At 36.3% G+C, this 17152-nt stretch overlaps 1 protein-coding gene across 7 annotated transcripts in view; it reads right to left on the reverse strand.

Annotated features, from left to right (window-relative positions):
* Positions 1-1623: 1623 nt before the first annotated feature.
* Positions 1624-17152, reverse strand: part of LOC123546932 (SH3 domain-binding protein 2-like) — a 110052-nt gene continuing 94523 nt past the window's right edge. For all 7 annotated transcript variants that reach the window (XM_053551270.1, XM_053551269.1, XM_053551268.1 and 4 more), the window contains 4 exons: positions 16108-16181; positions 14218-14284; positions 12958-13011; positions 1624-10115 (listed from right to left, as the gene is read on the reverse strand). In XM_053551270.1, coding sequence (XP_053407245.1) covers positions 9963-10115; positions 12958-13011; positions 14218-14284; positions 16108-16181 — 348 coding nt within the window. In that variant the 3' untranslated portion in view covers positions 1624-9962. The remainder of the gene's footprint in view (positions 10116-12957; positions 13012-14217; positions 14285-16107; positions 16182-17152) is intronic.

A 17152-nucleotide genomic window follows, 5' to 3' on the forward strand; every position in this document is an offset into this window, starting at 1 on the left:
AATCCTTGACTGAGTTATGTGCTCTTGCCTATAACTGGCCATGATGATGGTAAACAAGAGTTGAAAGTTTCAAAGCTTTATCTCAAAAGACTTTGTCAAAATGTGGACTGGTACGAAAAACTTAACCCAAGGTGTGACGCCGACGCCGACACCGACGCCAACGCCGTGGTGAGTAGGATAGCTCTACTTATTCTTTGAATAGTCAAGCTAAAAATGGTTCTATTGTGACATTTTGATACAAACAAAACTGTATTATCTGCACTATTATTTACCTACTGGTACTTCATTTTATTATTAGCTTGTTAAAAGTTAATTTTTTACCATATGTAAGTTGATAGAATCATAGGAACCATGCCTTTAGGGGTAAATCAAACACAAATGAATAAATCCTAAATGATTTTGTTGTGCAAAAAAGTATGATACTGTGTCTAAAACAGTTTTCATTTTCCACTCAATTGTGTAATTGCAAGGGAAGTAAACTAATAGATCTCTACTTATAAGTACAGCCCAAGGCAAGAGTTGTCATTCTTTGTGGATCACAACTTTAAATTAAAAATTAAAACTTCTTTTATTGATATTAACAAAACTATCATAAACTTCACATTTGTGAAATCATTTTTGGTTATTTCAAGGACTTGGAAATCAGTTTCTAGACTTTATTTAATGTAATACTATCACTGAAAATTTTAGGGTCTATCTCTATATATTGGCTTGATTTTTCAAGTTACATAAATACTTATATATAGGCCACTTTTAAAGTAAGAGTGATAATTGTTTAAATACTATTTCTTTAATTTTGATAAAATAAAACATTTAAAATAGTTTGCATCATTCATATGATGTTGATAAAACATTAAAATTTAAGACCATGATTGGGCAAGAGAATAAAGGTGAGCAGTAATTGGGGTTTTAAAATATAAATGTTCAACTGAATATAGATGAACTATTTACACACTGAGGTTAATGTTCGTTTATTTCTTTGTGTATTAATGGTCCTGTGATATTTATTCGTTTATTGACTGCATCTTTAAACCATTCGTTAGTTAATGTGTTTACTTCCTCGATTCCTGTTAAATACCGCCTTCTTCTTATTTCACCGGGAACTCTGTTAATTTATGCCTCAGCCTCGAATTCTTCAGCGACTTGATATGCTGCTTTTCCCAGATCGAGCAATTTCTAATGTCAAAACAGTTCTTTTTTGTGTTTTTCATCAGCCAATTTTTATGCCCCCACTTTTGGGGGGCAAACAGATTTTTTGTAAACAAGTAAGTTCTCGCCTCAAACAAATTCATGCAATATAACAAACAGTAACTCTGTTGTGTAAAAACTTGTGAGGGAGCATCTCAAAGTTGCTTAAAACAGTCTAATAATTGATTCAGAAGCCTTATTTCACAGTCGCTTGTCGCGTAAGGCAGGGCGTTGCTTAATTCAGACTACTTTTATAGTAAATTGCATCCTGAGCATAAAATAGGGTTGCATATGATGGAGTCGCTGAATTCAGGGGGTCGTTAAGGCAGTCTCGACTGCAATTACTTTTCAGGTAATTTAACGAAATGGTTATATGTAAAATTTAGCCCATTAAAATTTGCTCTAAAGGTTTAGGTAAAGTAAGAACAACACAAGTTGAAAACTGCATCAAACTTTTAATTGATTTAAAAGTGATTTGATATAAAATTATTTCTAACAAGAGGTCCATGATGACCCTAGTTTGCTCACCCAAGATACACTGCTTGCTTCAACAGTTCTGGAAGATAATTATGCAAGGAAAATGTCTGTGAAATTATTACGAAACAGTAGATTTGTAAAATCTTTGTAAAGGGCCAGCAGTTATATTAAATTCTGAAAATGATTTTAAAATTGGGCCTGCTGTTTCTGACAAGAACATTTTTAAATTTTGCAATATACGCATATAGGGAAGACTCGACCACACCCCATGGCAACCATGTTTTTTGACAAATCGGAATAATTTGAACAATATTGATAGAGGGTCACACAAGGATTATTTATGTGATTTTTTTTTTAATTGAGCCAGCTGTTTCATACAGGATTTTTAAAGTTTCCAGTACATATAGGAAAAAGTGACCATGTCCCCTGGTAGCCATGCTTTTAGACGAATCGGGATAATTTGAATAATCTTGATGGAGGGTTACATATACTATTTGTATGAAATTATTTCAAAATCGGACCAGCCATCTAGGAGATGTCGTTTAAAGGTTTTTCTATTTTTAGCTCGACTATTTGAAGAATAGTCTAGCTATTCTACTCACCCTCGCGTCGGCGTCACACCTTGGTTAAAGTTTTGCATGCAAGTACATATGGTTTTCATTTAAAGGCATATAGCTTTGAAACTTATTTTTTTCTTTTTCTAGGTCAATTAGCAACCTCACTGGGTCAAGTCCCATAACTCTTGACTTTTGGCCAAATTATGCAACCTTTTAATCCTGGTTAAAGTTTTACATGCAAGTTACTATCTCTAAAAGTAATGCAGATATTAAATTGAAACTTCACATTGTGTCTTTGGGGTTATATAACTAGGTGATAGCATCATGTCCTATAGCTCTGACATTTATTTGGGCCAAATTATGCCCCCTTTTGGACATAGAAAATTCTGGTTAAAGTTTGGTGTGCCAGTTATATGCAGATATTGAATTGAGACTTCACATGTGTCTTTGGGGTTATAAGACTAGGTGATAGCATCAAGTCCCATAACTGACATGCGTTTTGGCCAAATTACGCCCCCTTTTGAACTTCGAAAATCTGGGTTAAAGTTTTGCAGGCAAGTTACCATCTCCAAAACTAATGCAGATACTGGATTGAAACTCTATAACAATTTTAACATTTATGGTAATATTCCTGCTTCTGGGACAACAATCTGAATAATCGAACATTGGCTGTCTTATGGACAGATGTTGTTAGCCCTGGCAGCCCCTATGTACACCCAAGTGGAACCATTTGAACAACTTTGGACAAGGACAACCAAAGGAATATCCAGGCCAAATTTCATCAACTTCCACTAAATGGTTTCGGAGATGTTGTTTAAAGGAAAGTGTGGACAGATGCCGGCCAGACACCGGGCGATCACAATAGCTCACCGCAAGCACTTTGTGCTCAGGTGACCTAAAACAGAAACAATATTAATAGACTATTTATTTACACTAAGTACTGTACAAATGAAACTATACATATATGTTGCAAAATTTATTTGCATTTGTTTGAAAAACAAGAAAATGTTAGGCAAATAGGTGAAATACCTGTTTTAATCTAAAGTTACTAAAGAACTGTACAATTCTCATATATATTACATGACCTTAATTGTTAGCAGATGTTGCTTACATCTTTTACATCAAGGTTGGTTCTTTAAAATAATAATAAAATCTTAATGCTCAAATATAACAATTTTTGTATTTGTTTTGTTGGCTTTAACATCCTTCCAACACAATTCATGTCATATGGTGACTTTCCAGCTTTGACGGAGGAGGAAGACCCCAGGTGCCCCTCCATGCATTATTTCATCACGGGTAGGCACCTGGGTAGAACCACAGACCTGTAAGCCAGCTGGTTGGCATCCTCACATGAAGAGTTTAACATCCCTAGCGACGCTCGAACCCACATCGGTAAAGGGCAAGTGTTTTGAAGTCCGTGACCTTAACCATTAGGCAACAGAGGCATCAACAGTTTTTGTAGTGTGAAATTATTCTTATTCATGGAGGATTTATTTTCATGCATTTCATGGTTTCATAAATCCATGAAATTAAATACCAGCCAAAAAAAAATTCCTATTTGTTTTTTCCTAAAAAAAAATCCATGAAATAGCCCACTAAATTTCATGCCCACAAAAACGATTATATAGTAGAAGAAGCTGAATGCCCAAATTATCGTTTTTTAATTTATTCTCTCCTAGTAGTGACCTCGGAGTCTCCTCACTAAAGCTATTTCAGAAGATGATAAATACCCTAGCAATACTGATTTGTCAGAGGAAGTTGGACATTTTGTCTAAGCTGATGGATTCTAGAATACCTCAACCGACCCTTCGAAATATGTCACGTACATGTACATAGTTTCATTGGTATCCATACAAAACGGCCAAAGTAATATGCACCTGCAATACCCATGTGCCAATACAGTAGTATATATATTTTGTCTTTATTCAAGAGCCCATTAATCTGTAATACTTTTGCTAACCCTTAACAATATGCCATGCATATCTACACACCATGGTGGTCTTGAGAATAAAATTCAGAGGAATCCTATGAAATTGATGATGTAGTTTGTACCACAAATTTTTTGTAACAAACCTCACGACATACTGCAAGACAACTCCTTTGTTTGCAGGATTCTTGTACAACTTAAAATAACAAATTGTACAAATCATATATATGAAATACGAGATGGTCCCTTCTAATGCAGCAACACCCAAAATCTGAACACTCCCAGTAATAAATAATGTTTACCCTATTCTGTAGAAAGCATGCAGCACAGATAGTATGATATGCTAGACTTGGTAAGCAGAACAGGAAATAATGGTATGCTAGACATGGTATGCAGAATAGGAAGAACGATATCCTTGACATGGCATGCAGCGTAGGAAGTATGATATGCTAGACATGGCATGCATATGATATGCTAGATATGGCATGCAGCATAGAAAGTATGATATGCTAGACTTGGCATACATATGATATGCTAGACATGGCATGCAGCGTAGGAAGTATGATATGCTAGACATGGCATGCAGCATAGAAAGTATGATATGCTAGACATGGCATGCAGCATAGGAAGTATGATATGCTAGACTTGGCATGCAGCATAGAAAGTATGATATGCTAGACTTGGCATACATATGTTATGCTAGACATGGCATGCAGCGTAGGAAGTATGATATGCTAGACATGGCATACATATGCTAGACATGGCATGCAGCATATAAAGTATGATATGCTAGACATGGCATGCAGCATAGGAAGTATGATATGCTAGACATGGCATGCAGCATGTCTGATATGCTAGACATGACTTGCAGCATAGGAAGTATGATATGTTAGACATGGCATGCAGCATAGGAAGTATGATATGTTAGACATGGCATGCAGCATAGGAAGTATGATATGCTAGACATGACATGCAGCACAGGAAGTATGATATGCTAGACATGGCATGCAGCATAGGAAGTATGATATGTTAGACATGGCATGCAGCATAGGAAGTATGATATGCTAGACATGACATGCAGCATAGGAAGTATGATATGCTAGACTTGGCATGCAAGATAGGAAGTATGATACGCTAGACTTGGTATGCAGCATATGTAGTATTATGCTAGACTTGATATGGAGCATAGGTAGTATGATATGCTAGACTTGTCACACAGGATAGGAATACTAATATGCTGGAATATGCATGCAACATAGAAAGTATGATAAATTAGACTTGGCACATATCATAACAAGTATGATAAACTAGAAAATGCTTTTGTAAAAAAGCGCATGTCTCCCCCAATGCAAAGTCCTATAGCCAAGAAGTCAATAGAAGTAAAAATAAATAGGGGTCATCTACTCTGCATGTCCAATCACCCTATTAAGTTTCAACATTGTAGGTCAAGTGGTTCTCAAGTTATTTCCAAAAAATGATTTTACATGAACAGGCCACTGTGACCTTGACCTTTAATAGACTGACCCCAAAATCAATAGGGGTCATCTGCTCTGCATGTTCAATCATCCTATGAAGTTTTAACATTCTGGGTCAAGTGGTTCTCAAGTTATTGATCAGAACTGGTTATCAATGTTCAGGCCCCTGTGACCTTGACTTTTAACGGAGTGACCCCAAAAACAATAGGGGTCATTTACTCTGCATGAACAATCATCCTATTAAGTTTCAACATTCTGGGTCGAGAGGTTTTCAAGTTATTGATTGGAAATGGTTTTCCATGTTCAGGCCCCTGTGGCCTTGACCTTTAACAGAGTGACCCTTAAATCGTTAGGGGTCATCTACTTTGCATGACCAATCATCCTATGATGTTTCATCATTCTGGGTCAAGTGGTTCTCAAAGTTACTGACCGGAAATGGTTTTCAATGTTCAGGCCCCTGTGACCTTGACCTTTCAAAGAGTGACCCCAAAATCGTTAGGGGTCATCTATTCTGCATGACCAATCATCCTATTAAGTTTCAACATTCTGGGTCAAGTGGTTCTCAAGTTACTGACCGGAAATGGTTTTCAATGTTCAGGCCCCTGTGACCTTGACCTTTAATGGAGTGACCCCAAAATCGATAGGGGTCATCTACTTTGCATGTACAATCATTCTATGAAGTTTCAACATTCTGGGTCAAGTGGTTCTCTAGTTATTGATCGGAAAAGGTTTTCCATGTTCAGGCCCCTGTGACCTTGACCTTTGACGGAGTAACCCCAAAATCAATAGGGGTCATCTACTCTTTATGACCAATCATCCTATGAAGTTTCAATATTCTGGGTCAAGTGGTTCTCTAGTTATTGATCGGAAATGGTTTTCCATGTTCAGGCCCCTGTGACCTTGACCTTTGACTGAGTGACCCCAAAATCAATAGGGGTCATCTACTCTTCATGACCAATCATCCTATGAAGTTTCAACATTCTGGGTCAAGTGGTTCTCTAGTTATTGATCGGAAATGGTTTTCAATGTTCAGGCCCCTATGACCTTGACCTTTGACGGAGTGACCCCAAAAACAATAGGGGTCGTCTACTCCAGCAGTCCTACAACCCTATGAAGTTTGAAGGTTCTAGGTCAAATGGTTCTCTAGTTATTGATCAGAAATGGTTTTCAATGTTCAGGCCCCTGTGACCTTGATCTTTGACGGAGTGACCCCAAAAACAATAGGGGTCGTCTACTCCAGCAGCCCTACAATCCTATGAAGTTTGAAGGTTCTAGGTCAAATGGTTCTCCAGTTATTGCTCGGAAATGAAGTGTGACGTACTGACGGACGGACGGAAGGACGGACGGACGGATTGGGCAAAAACAATATGTCTCCTGGGGGAGACATAATTATGCTAAACTTGGTTTTCAGTACAGAAAGTATGATATGCAAGACTCTGACTGTTGTTAACAGTTTAAATTGTACTTATTCAACTCTTGTTTTCTTTGAATTTCGAAGCACTGAAACAACCAGGTGCCTGCTACCTGCAACATTGAACTGTGAATACCCTCAAAATCGAAACTGATGCAGTCATAATTTTATTTTTTAAGCTTCTGCATTCATAGAGAACATTTGTTTTGCAAGCATTTTTAATAGACTGCTGCAGCCATAGGGAAGCTTTTCCTATAGACTGTTTAAAGCTGTTTGGTAAAAACCACAAACAGAAGGGGAAATCTGAGACTATAATTGAGCCGTGCCATGAGGAAACCAACATAGTGGCTTTGCGACCAGCATGGATCCAGACCAGCATGCGCATCTGCGCTGTCTGGTCAGGATCCATGCATTTTGCTTTAAAGCCTATTGCAATTAGAGAAACTGTTAGCGAACAGCACAGATCCTGACCAGACTGCGCAGATGCGCAGGCTGGTCTGGATCCATTCTGGTCGCAAAGCCACTATGTTGGTTTTCCCATGGCGCGGCTCAATTATAATGCTAACATTTGAAGGATTTGTTTTCTAGGGCTTCCATTAACAGCATATCCAAAGGTACCCATTACAGTGGCAAATAAAGCACTTAATGTTAAACTTTGGTTCCTGTAATTCTTACCTGGGGTTTTCTTTAATTTCTTTAAGTAAATATATTTTTTTTCTTAAGAACTGATTGTAGGAGCATTTTATATTGAAACTTGTGATCTTGGTCATGGTCTGCGCATGTAATACTGATGTGGTAAACCACTGATGATCAACCATAAGCTATTTGACCTTTGGTCTCTAAGTGTGACCTTGACCTTGACTAGGTAATCATTCATTTCTAATTATATGATAATCCCTCCAAGGAACCATAATAAAAAGATAAAAAATTTGACATTTGACCTCTGTGTTCTTTTTAAAATAGGATGGGAGTAAGTAATTAATATCATAAGTCTGGTGTCCTAGCACTTTCGCCAAAAAGCAATGCATATCATGCCAAAGAAAATCAAAACTGACGGTTTATATTTGAGCACCGCTATGTGAAAACCAACGTTACTGCTTTGCAGCCAGTATGGATCTGTGATAAACTAATTGTATGGATATTGGGATAAACGAACAGTATTGATGTACACTGGCTTGGATACACACTGGTCGCAAAATTTCTGGTGCTCATTTGTAATATTAAACACAATATTGACCCAAGCCCTGTAACAAGACAACTTGGCCAACATCTCAAAACGTATTAATTATCTGAGCCACACCATGAGAAAACCAACATAGTGCATTTGCGACCAGCATGGATCCAGACCAGCCTGCGCATCCGCGCAGTCTGGTCAGGATCCATGCTGTTCGTTAACAGTTTCTCTAATTGCACTTGGCTTTGAAAGTGAACAGCATGGATCCTGACCAGACTGCGAGGATGTGCAGCTGGCCTGGATCCATGCTGGTTGCAAATGCACTATGTTGGTTTTCTCATGGTGTGGCTCAATTGTACCCTTTTCAAAATATCTAATACTAAATCAGATGTCAGAATTGCCCTGCTATATTACATACACAAATTTTCAATTTTTATCACAGAATGCACAAACATTAAATTGATATGCAAATGATTAAACTAAGATAACTAATATATATATAATTATATATAACGAATAAGCAATCAGTACACATGTTGTAATACAGATCTTTTGTTCTTCAATGGTATCTAAGCAGTTTATATCTGAAGATGACATACTGTTGAACCTGCCTTAGTGGCTCCCTGTTTACAGCAGCCACTTGCATTCAGCAGCCAGGCCTTTAACCTTTAGCCTGCTAAATTTCTAAAATGGACTGGTCCATCATTCAATTTGGGCTGTACCATTTATCATTCCAAGAGGTGTTCACTGAAAGGTTACTGACTGAATAGCGAACAGTGCAGACCATGATCAGCCTCCAAAATTCTCACAGCATTGCATGATATATGTATATTACAGGATCACAGAATCTGTGATATTTAATGAAAGTGGCTATAATTTAAAGCACACATCAACATTAATAATTATGACAAGAATTATTTTGTAACAAGAGGAGAGCAAGCAGAACCAGCTGCTGCCTGTATCAGATAAACAATGGTGTTATAATTACAGTTTAAACTCAATATCTAGAACTCACTTATCTCAAATTCTGGTTATCTCAAAGACATTTTTAAGTTCAGTCCCAAAAACATGTGCAAAAAATGTAGTTTTTCGATTATCATGGTGTAAAGAACTTGATCCCTTGGAATTCTAGATACCGAGTTTCAACTGTATATTAACTGCCATATGCAAAAATATGTGCAACATAAATAAAATGAATTTGTATGTCATTATACATAAGTAGTTTTAACAAAATATTAATGATACATATATATTCTCTTTTCAGCACACAAGTGCTACCAAACTTAAATGTCGCTTACGTGCGGCAACCATTGTTACCCTGCTAAATTCTGTGCATACCAATATCTCAATCAATTAGCAATAATTTTTTATGATATTGTCAAAACTTATTGTGAATGGATCAAGGTGCTTTGGTAGCAATTAAGTTTTTGTGGTTTTCTTTTCTCGATTCACGTTTTTATGGCTCCACTTATATTACTTCTTGCTCAACCCTCCTACATTCCGAGATACATGTATCTGTCTTGAACTGTGTTGGACAACTTCAATTAAAATGATCAAAATATTCTACATTGTATAGACATTTTTCAAAATATCAAACATTCATAAATTCCACTGGTCTGGATCCATGCTGGCTGCAAACCCACTATGTTGGTTTTCCCATGGCGCGACTCAATATATTCATGTTTTCAAACATTTTATTAAAATATTCCATAGATATATATTATTTAATAAATTACACTTGATAAATTCACTTTCATGCAAACATGGCTTTATACACAGGATGAAGTTTGTACGGCATTTTTAACTTCAAGCTCATTGTTGGTAAGTTGTTATGGTAGTAATGTTTCATAAGATTTTCCACCGACTTGTCACGGTAATCCTCTCTGTGAATAAAGTGCTCTCCTTCCTGAAAGAACAAAACAGTCACTTAAAAGAATACTAGAGCTGCTTTTGAGAAAAGCACATGTCCCCACAACTGCCGTGGTTCTGATCAGTAATTTTTAGGAGGTCTGGGTGGTTTGGACGAATGGTTCCAATCAGTAATGCAAGGGCCATAATTCAAAAGTGCCTAGGCCGATTTGGCTAATTATTGGCCGAGGACTTATTGGCAAACATATTTTGTTCACGTTTAGTGAAGATCTGATGAGAAATGTTCGACTTAAAGAGTGCGGACAAGATTTGTGAAAGACTGACAGACAGACACACACACAGACAGGAGTAAATCAATACGTCTCCCACACCACTGTGTGGTGGGAGTGTGTGGTGGGAGACATAATTACCTAAGTCATCATACAAATAAACATTCCCAAACTTGTAAATGAACATCAAACTGCGTTCACTAGAATTAGTAATGTATTGTGTGCTCTTTTTGTCTACAAAACCTGAACTTTTGTAAAATTTCCGTAAATCTTAAAAATTTGCAAAAATATAATTTCTGATTTCTTTTCATTCGCTTCACAAGTTTGGGTAAACAAACCTGAGATACATCATGGGAGATGTATTCACTGCTAGTTATTACAATTATATTATGTTATCTTTTGATTATGTCCCTTGATTACTCTCCACTACTATGGAGGAGTTCTTTTTTTGTGGTTGGGTTTTGAGTCACATCAACATAATTTAGGAAAAAACAATGGTGACTTTTCCTGCTTTTTGATGGTGGAGAAAAGAGCCTTACGGACATTGTTTCAGGAACAGGCGGGCACCTGGATAGAACCATCAACCTTCCATAAGCCAGTCAGATGGCTTCACATGAACAATTTTATAATCCCAAGAGAGATTTTGTATCCACACCAGTAAGGGGTAAGTGTTACCACTTGGCCACGGAGGTCTCTATACTATGGTGGGAAATGAACTATGGTGGGAAATGAATGACTGGAAGTGGTTTCTCCTTAGAATCCTTGTCAGACCATCACAGTGAAACAAGAGGACCATGATGGTCCTGAATCCCTCACCTGTTCCCACATGAACTGAGTATGACGTCGTTTTTTTCTATTATTTGACACAGTGACCTAGTTCTTGAGCTCTTGTGACCTACTTCTGATCTTGACCTAGATATCAACAAGATAAAAATTCTGACCAATTTTCATGAAGATCCATTGAAAAATATGGCCTCTAGAGAGGTCAAAAGGTCTTTCTATGTTGAGACCTAGTGACCTAGTTTTTGACCGCAGTTGACCCAGTTTCAAATTTGACCTAGATATCATCAAGATGAAGATTCAGACCAACTTTCATACAGATCCCATGAAAACTATGGCCTCTAGAGTGGTCACAAGGTTTTTCTATTATTTGAACTACTGACCTAGTTTTTGACTGCATGTAACCCAGTTTCAAACTTGACCTAGATATTATCAAGATGAACATTCTGACCAATTTTCATGCAGATCCCATGAAAAATATGACCTCCAGAGAGGTCACAAGGTTTTTGTATTATCTGACCTCATGACCTAGTTTTTGACCGCACTAACCCAGTTTACCTGACCTAAATATCATCAAGATGAACATTCTGACCAATTTTCATGCAGATCCCATGAAAAATATGACCTCTAGAGAGGTCACAAGGATTTTCTATTATTTGATCTACTGACCTAGTTTTTGACCGCAGTTGACCCGGTTTCAAACTTGACCATCACGATGAACATTCTGATCAATTTCCATGCAGATCCAATGAAAAATACGGCCTCTACACAGGTCACAAGATATTTCTATTATTTGACCTACTGACCTAGTTTTGGATCGGACGTGAGCCAGTTTCGAATTTAACCTAGATATCATCAAGATGAACATTCTGACCAATTTTCATGCAGATCCCATGAAAAATATGACCTCCAGAGAGGTCACAAGGATTTTCTATTATTTGACCTACTGACCTAGGTTTTGAAGGCATGTGACCCAGTTTCAAACTTGACCTAGATATCATCAAGGTTAACATTCAGACCAACTTCCATGAAGATCTTGTGAAAAATATGGCCTCTAGAGAGGTCACAAGGTTTTTCTATTTTTAGACCTACTGACCTAGTTTTTGATGGCACGTGACCCAGTTTCGAGCTTGACCTAGATATCATCAAGGTCAACATTCTGACCAACTTTCAGAAAGATCCCATGAAAAATGTAACCTCTAGAGTGGTCACAATCAAAAGTTTACTGACTGACGCAAGGACAGACGGACGATGGACGCTGCGCGATCACAAAAGCTCGCCTTGTCACTTTGTGACAGGAGAGCTAAAAAGTGTGTGAAGTTACAATCAATTCCCAACAGTGGGTACTGAGAGACTGACTTACATGCAAAAAATAAAGTCTGGAGATGGTAAAGCAGGTCAGTTCAACAGCTTTAACTACCCTTCAAAAAGTAAAGCTAAAAATGGAAGGGACTTTTTTTTCCATAAGGATATAATTTTGTGCATTTATTCAAATGTTTTTGAGAATTTATGCAAAAGGACAATAATTCTCCCACAGTATCAGTGATTTCACATGCTGTGAAATTAAAGATATTTCGGAGGGTACTAATTTTGGTGAACTACATAGATTGTGCAATCCACAAAATTACATCCTACAAATTTCCGCTCATTTTATGATTAAAACTTTAAATCTGAGAATTAATGTCCAACAATATTGCTGTTTCAAAAACAAAAAAAGATTGTGCCTACGTAAATTAAGAGATAACAAAGAAAACAGTTTTATCATTAAAGTCCAATTTTCACTTGACATCGACTGTTTGCAAGACAATATTGACAAAATATGCACAATACCTCTGTCATAATTCTGTACTTCCTGCAGTGATCCTTCACAAAAACAACTAATACCTGAAATAGAATGAAAGTGTAATACTATAACCTTTAGCCTGACGGCAAGTAATTTTGCTTTTGCGACCAGTGCAGAACAAGTTCAGCCTGCACATCTGTGCAGGCTGATCATAGTGTGCACTGTTTGCTATTCAGTCAGTAAATTTTTAGTGAACACCTCTTTTTATAAGTGGTACTGTCCAAATCGAATGACAGACCAGTCCATTTTAGAAACTGAGCAGGGTAAAGGTTAATCCCAGTGATCATATCTAAAAAAATTTTCTCAAAGAGATAATGCTACTGTATGCATTTATAAATTTGACACAAACTCTACTGTATTATATTTGTGCCCCCATTTTTGGGGAGCACTAAGATTTGCCCTGGTCTGTATGTCAAGTAAAGACTGCCCGTCTGGATGTCCATCCATCCATCTGTTTGAATTTATGTCATGCATATCTCAAAAAGGTATTAATTTTGACCTAGAGTCACAAAATCTCACTGGATTGTTGATAAGCATGTGAAGTTGTGAACCTGGGGTTTGTTTTGGATTTCACTCTGAAAGACCAGAGTTATGGCCCTTGACTTAGTCAAAATATGCATAAAAGGGCTTTAAAGTTTGTGTTTCAGGTATATTTGAGTAGAGTCATCAAAACTCACAGAACTATGGATCAGCATGTAAAATTGTGCACCTGGGGTCTTGTTTTGTTTCATATAATATGGAATAATATTCGAACGAGTTCCTTTAGAAAAGCATACTCTGCAACCAGACAGGTAAGACCAATATGTTTTACAAATATGTCCAAGTCCAAATGAATCCCAAATTGTACAGGAATATGTAAAATTATCATTTTATTTTACATCCATTTTCTCTGTAAAACAATACAGACAGGCAAAGTTGCATCTAATGATGTTCACTGACACTGACTTTCATTTTTGAATACTTTTAGTTAACATGACAACACTTACTGTGAGTTTGTAACTAAGAAAGTTGAATTGTACATACAAAATATATCACAATGTCGTAACATAGAACTGCAAATTGCTGATTGGAGGAGAAAAACAGATATAGAATGCCGGCTGATGACCAAGCACTCATCATAAGGGTACACTGTGTGTTGAACCAGAAAGAAATTCCAGTAAATTGCATTTTTTCCCCAAGTAAGATTGATTAAATTTCATTTATAATAAGCACATTTACTTATTGAACACTTTATAAAAGCTACTCACCTTTCCCGTGCCATTGTTTTCTGGTCGTACAAGATATACCCCATCCTCACCAATAGTTTGTAAAATCCTGCAACAACAGAACACAATAATGAGCTACAGTTCTATTAAAAATTCAATTATACTATCATAATATGTACACTAGACTTTATATCATTAAGCTGTATTAAAAGGTGCTACAAAATTTAAAGAAGTCAGCAGTACTCCCTCAAGGTCTAAGACAAAATTATAATAAACGTTTTTCATATTTAAGATAATTCTATGCCCATCTTTTGCCATATTCATGTGACCACTAGATAATGACTGAAATCTAGAAAATCTTCATCAATTATATTAAAATTGTTAAATGTGTATGCAGGGCTGCAATCATAATAAAATGTTTTATCCTACCTTCATGCAAAATAAAGGCAAAAATCAAGGGATCATATAAATTTTGCTTTATGATAAAGCTTGGCGGACTACTTTTTAGATTTTTTCTTAAAACGACGCCATCTTGTTTTTGAGAATAACTGCAAAAAGACATATTTATGCAATTATTTTTATAACTGCGCTTTTATTAGGAACCTTAGACCATGGTACAAATGTATAGCTTATGCATACCATATTTGCAATTACCACAAAAAGATTTTATAACGGAAATGCTCGGAGAAACGGATAATAACTCATGTAATCGTGGTAATAGCGTTTGTTCAGGATTTAAGCTTTCTGCACTTTAATCAAGGAATATATTGCATCTGGAATGGAGTGTTATTGAATAAAATCATCGAGGAAACAGTTTGCTTATTTGTTCTGCCAAGCAGCGTTATGGCGTGTGTATAAGTCACATCTATCGTTTGCTTGGTGAGGATGGGTAATTCGACTTGCAACTGAACTTCGGACAAAATTTCACTTGGCAGCAAATTAGAATTATTCATTCATGTTCAGCAGAACAGAGAGGTCGGACACAAAACAAAACAAGGTTAGCCTTTGTTTTTTCGCTTTTATTTTATAATATTTTGGATTTTAAAGACATATTTGTGTAATGGTGGGGTGTATTAATTTTTAAATTTCTATGCAAGGCAGACTTGGAACTAGTTGGTAGTAGATTTTGAATTTTAATTCATGATTTTAGATCAGAATGTAGGATAAATAGAACATTAGGTTACTGTCTTATAAATTTAAATTTATTACGTTCATCTAGGAAAAAACAAAAGTCTCTTATTTTCTCCGACTCATTTAATAAATTTAAATTTAAATTTATAAGGCAGTAAACTAATATTCTCCAAATCTATTTATATCCATTTCTTAAAAAATGCTTCCAGTTTTATTCAGTGGCATTACATATTCATACCTTATAGATGTGTAATACTTTAAACCCATCATACATTACTATTTATACACATGAACAATCATGTTATTCTGTATTTACAATGATACTATCAAGTAACTGTTCTTTAATTTTTCAAAGACGAAATTCTGGCATCAATATATCTTTAAGAAAGGTTTTTGTACTTTACATGAACAGATCCCTTTAAAGATATACAAACTATATTATGCCCAAACTTTGTAATTGAAAATATGACCAATTGCTAAACAGCAACTTTGTAAACAGAATAAACATCTTTGTGTGTATGGGCAGTACTATGTTTGGTTTAAAATACTTCATAATTATGTACAAGTAAACACTGTAAGACTATTTTAAGCCTATAAAGAACTGGAAGTCTTTTAAATAAAAAATATCATTCAATTGTGAATGAAGCTCTATATACACAATTAGTTTAAATATTTATTTTATTCAAGTTAACTTTATCTGACGAGGATTTTCTAGATTCAGATCAACATCTAATTGGAAAATAATTCACCGATAGATGGGCATAGTCTATCTTTAAATAAAAAAGATACGTAAAAACCTACTCATTAGCTTTTTGTTTGTCTTGTTGAAAATAAATATCAGACCAGTCTTCCTCTATGTCTGATTGTGGGTCATCCTGAAACAGACAATACATCTACAGGTGACTAAACAAAACAGGTGATTCATCATAACAGGTGCCTCATCATAACAGGTGATTCATCATAACAAGTGGTTCATCATAACAGGTGACTCATCATAACAAGTGGTTCATCATAACAAGTGGTTCATCATAACAGGTGGTTCATCATAACAGGTGACTCATCATAACAAGTGGTTCATCATAACAGGTGATTCATCATAACAGGTGATTCATCATAACAGGTGACTCATCATAACAGGTGGTTCATCATAACAGGTGATTCATCATAACAGGTGACTCATCATAACAAGTGGTTCATCATAACAGGTGACTCATCATAACAGGTGGTTCATCATAACAGGTGACTCATCATAACAAGTGGTTCATCATAACAGGTGATTCATCATAACAAGTGGTTCATCATAACAGGTGACTCATCATAACAGGTGATTCATCATAACAGGTGACTCATCAAAACAGGTGCCTCATCATAACAGGTGACTCATCATAACAGGTGATTCATCATAACAGGTGACTCATCATAACAGGTGATTCATCAAAACAGGTGCCTCATCATAACAGGTGACTCATCATAACAGGTGATTCATCATAACAGGTGACTCATCATAACAAGTGGTTCATCATAACAGGTGATTCATCATAACAAGTGGTTCATCATAACAGGTGACTCATCATAACAGGTGGTTCATCATAACAGGTGACTCATCATAACAGGTGGTTCATCATAACAGGTGACTCATCATAACAGGTGATTCATCATAACAGGTGGTTCATCATAACAGGTGACTCATCATAACAGGTGATTCATCATAACAGGTGGTTCATCATAACAGGTGACTCATCATAACAGGTGATTCATCATAACAAGTGGTTCATCATAACAGGTGATTCATCATAACAGGTGACTCATCATAACAAGTGGTTCATCATAACAGGTGATTCATCAT

The sequence above is a fragment of the Mercenaria mercenaria genome, chromosome 9 (assembly GCF_021730395.1).
Source record: "Mercenaria mercenaria strain notata chromosome 9, MADL_Memer_1, whole genome shotgun sequence".
NCBI lineage: Eukaryota > Metazoa > Mollusca > Bivalvia > Venerida > Veneridae > Mercenaria > Mercenaria mercenaria.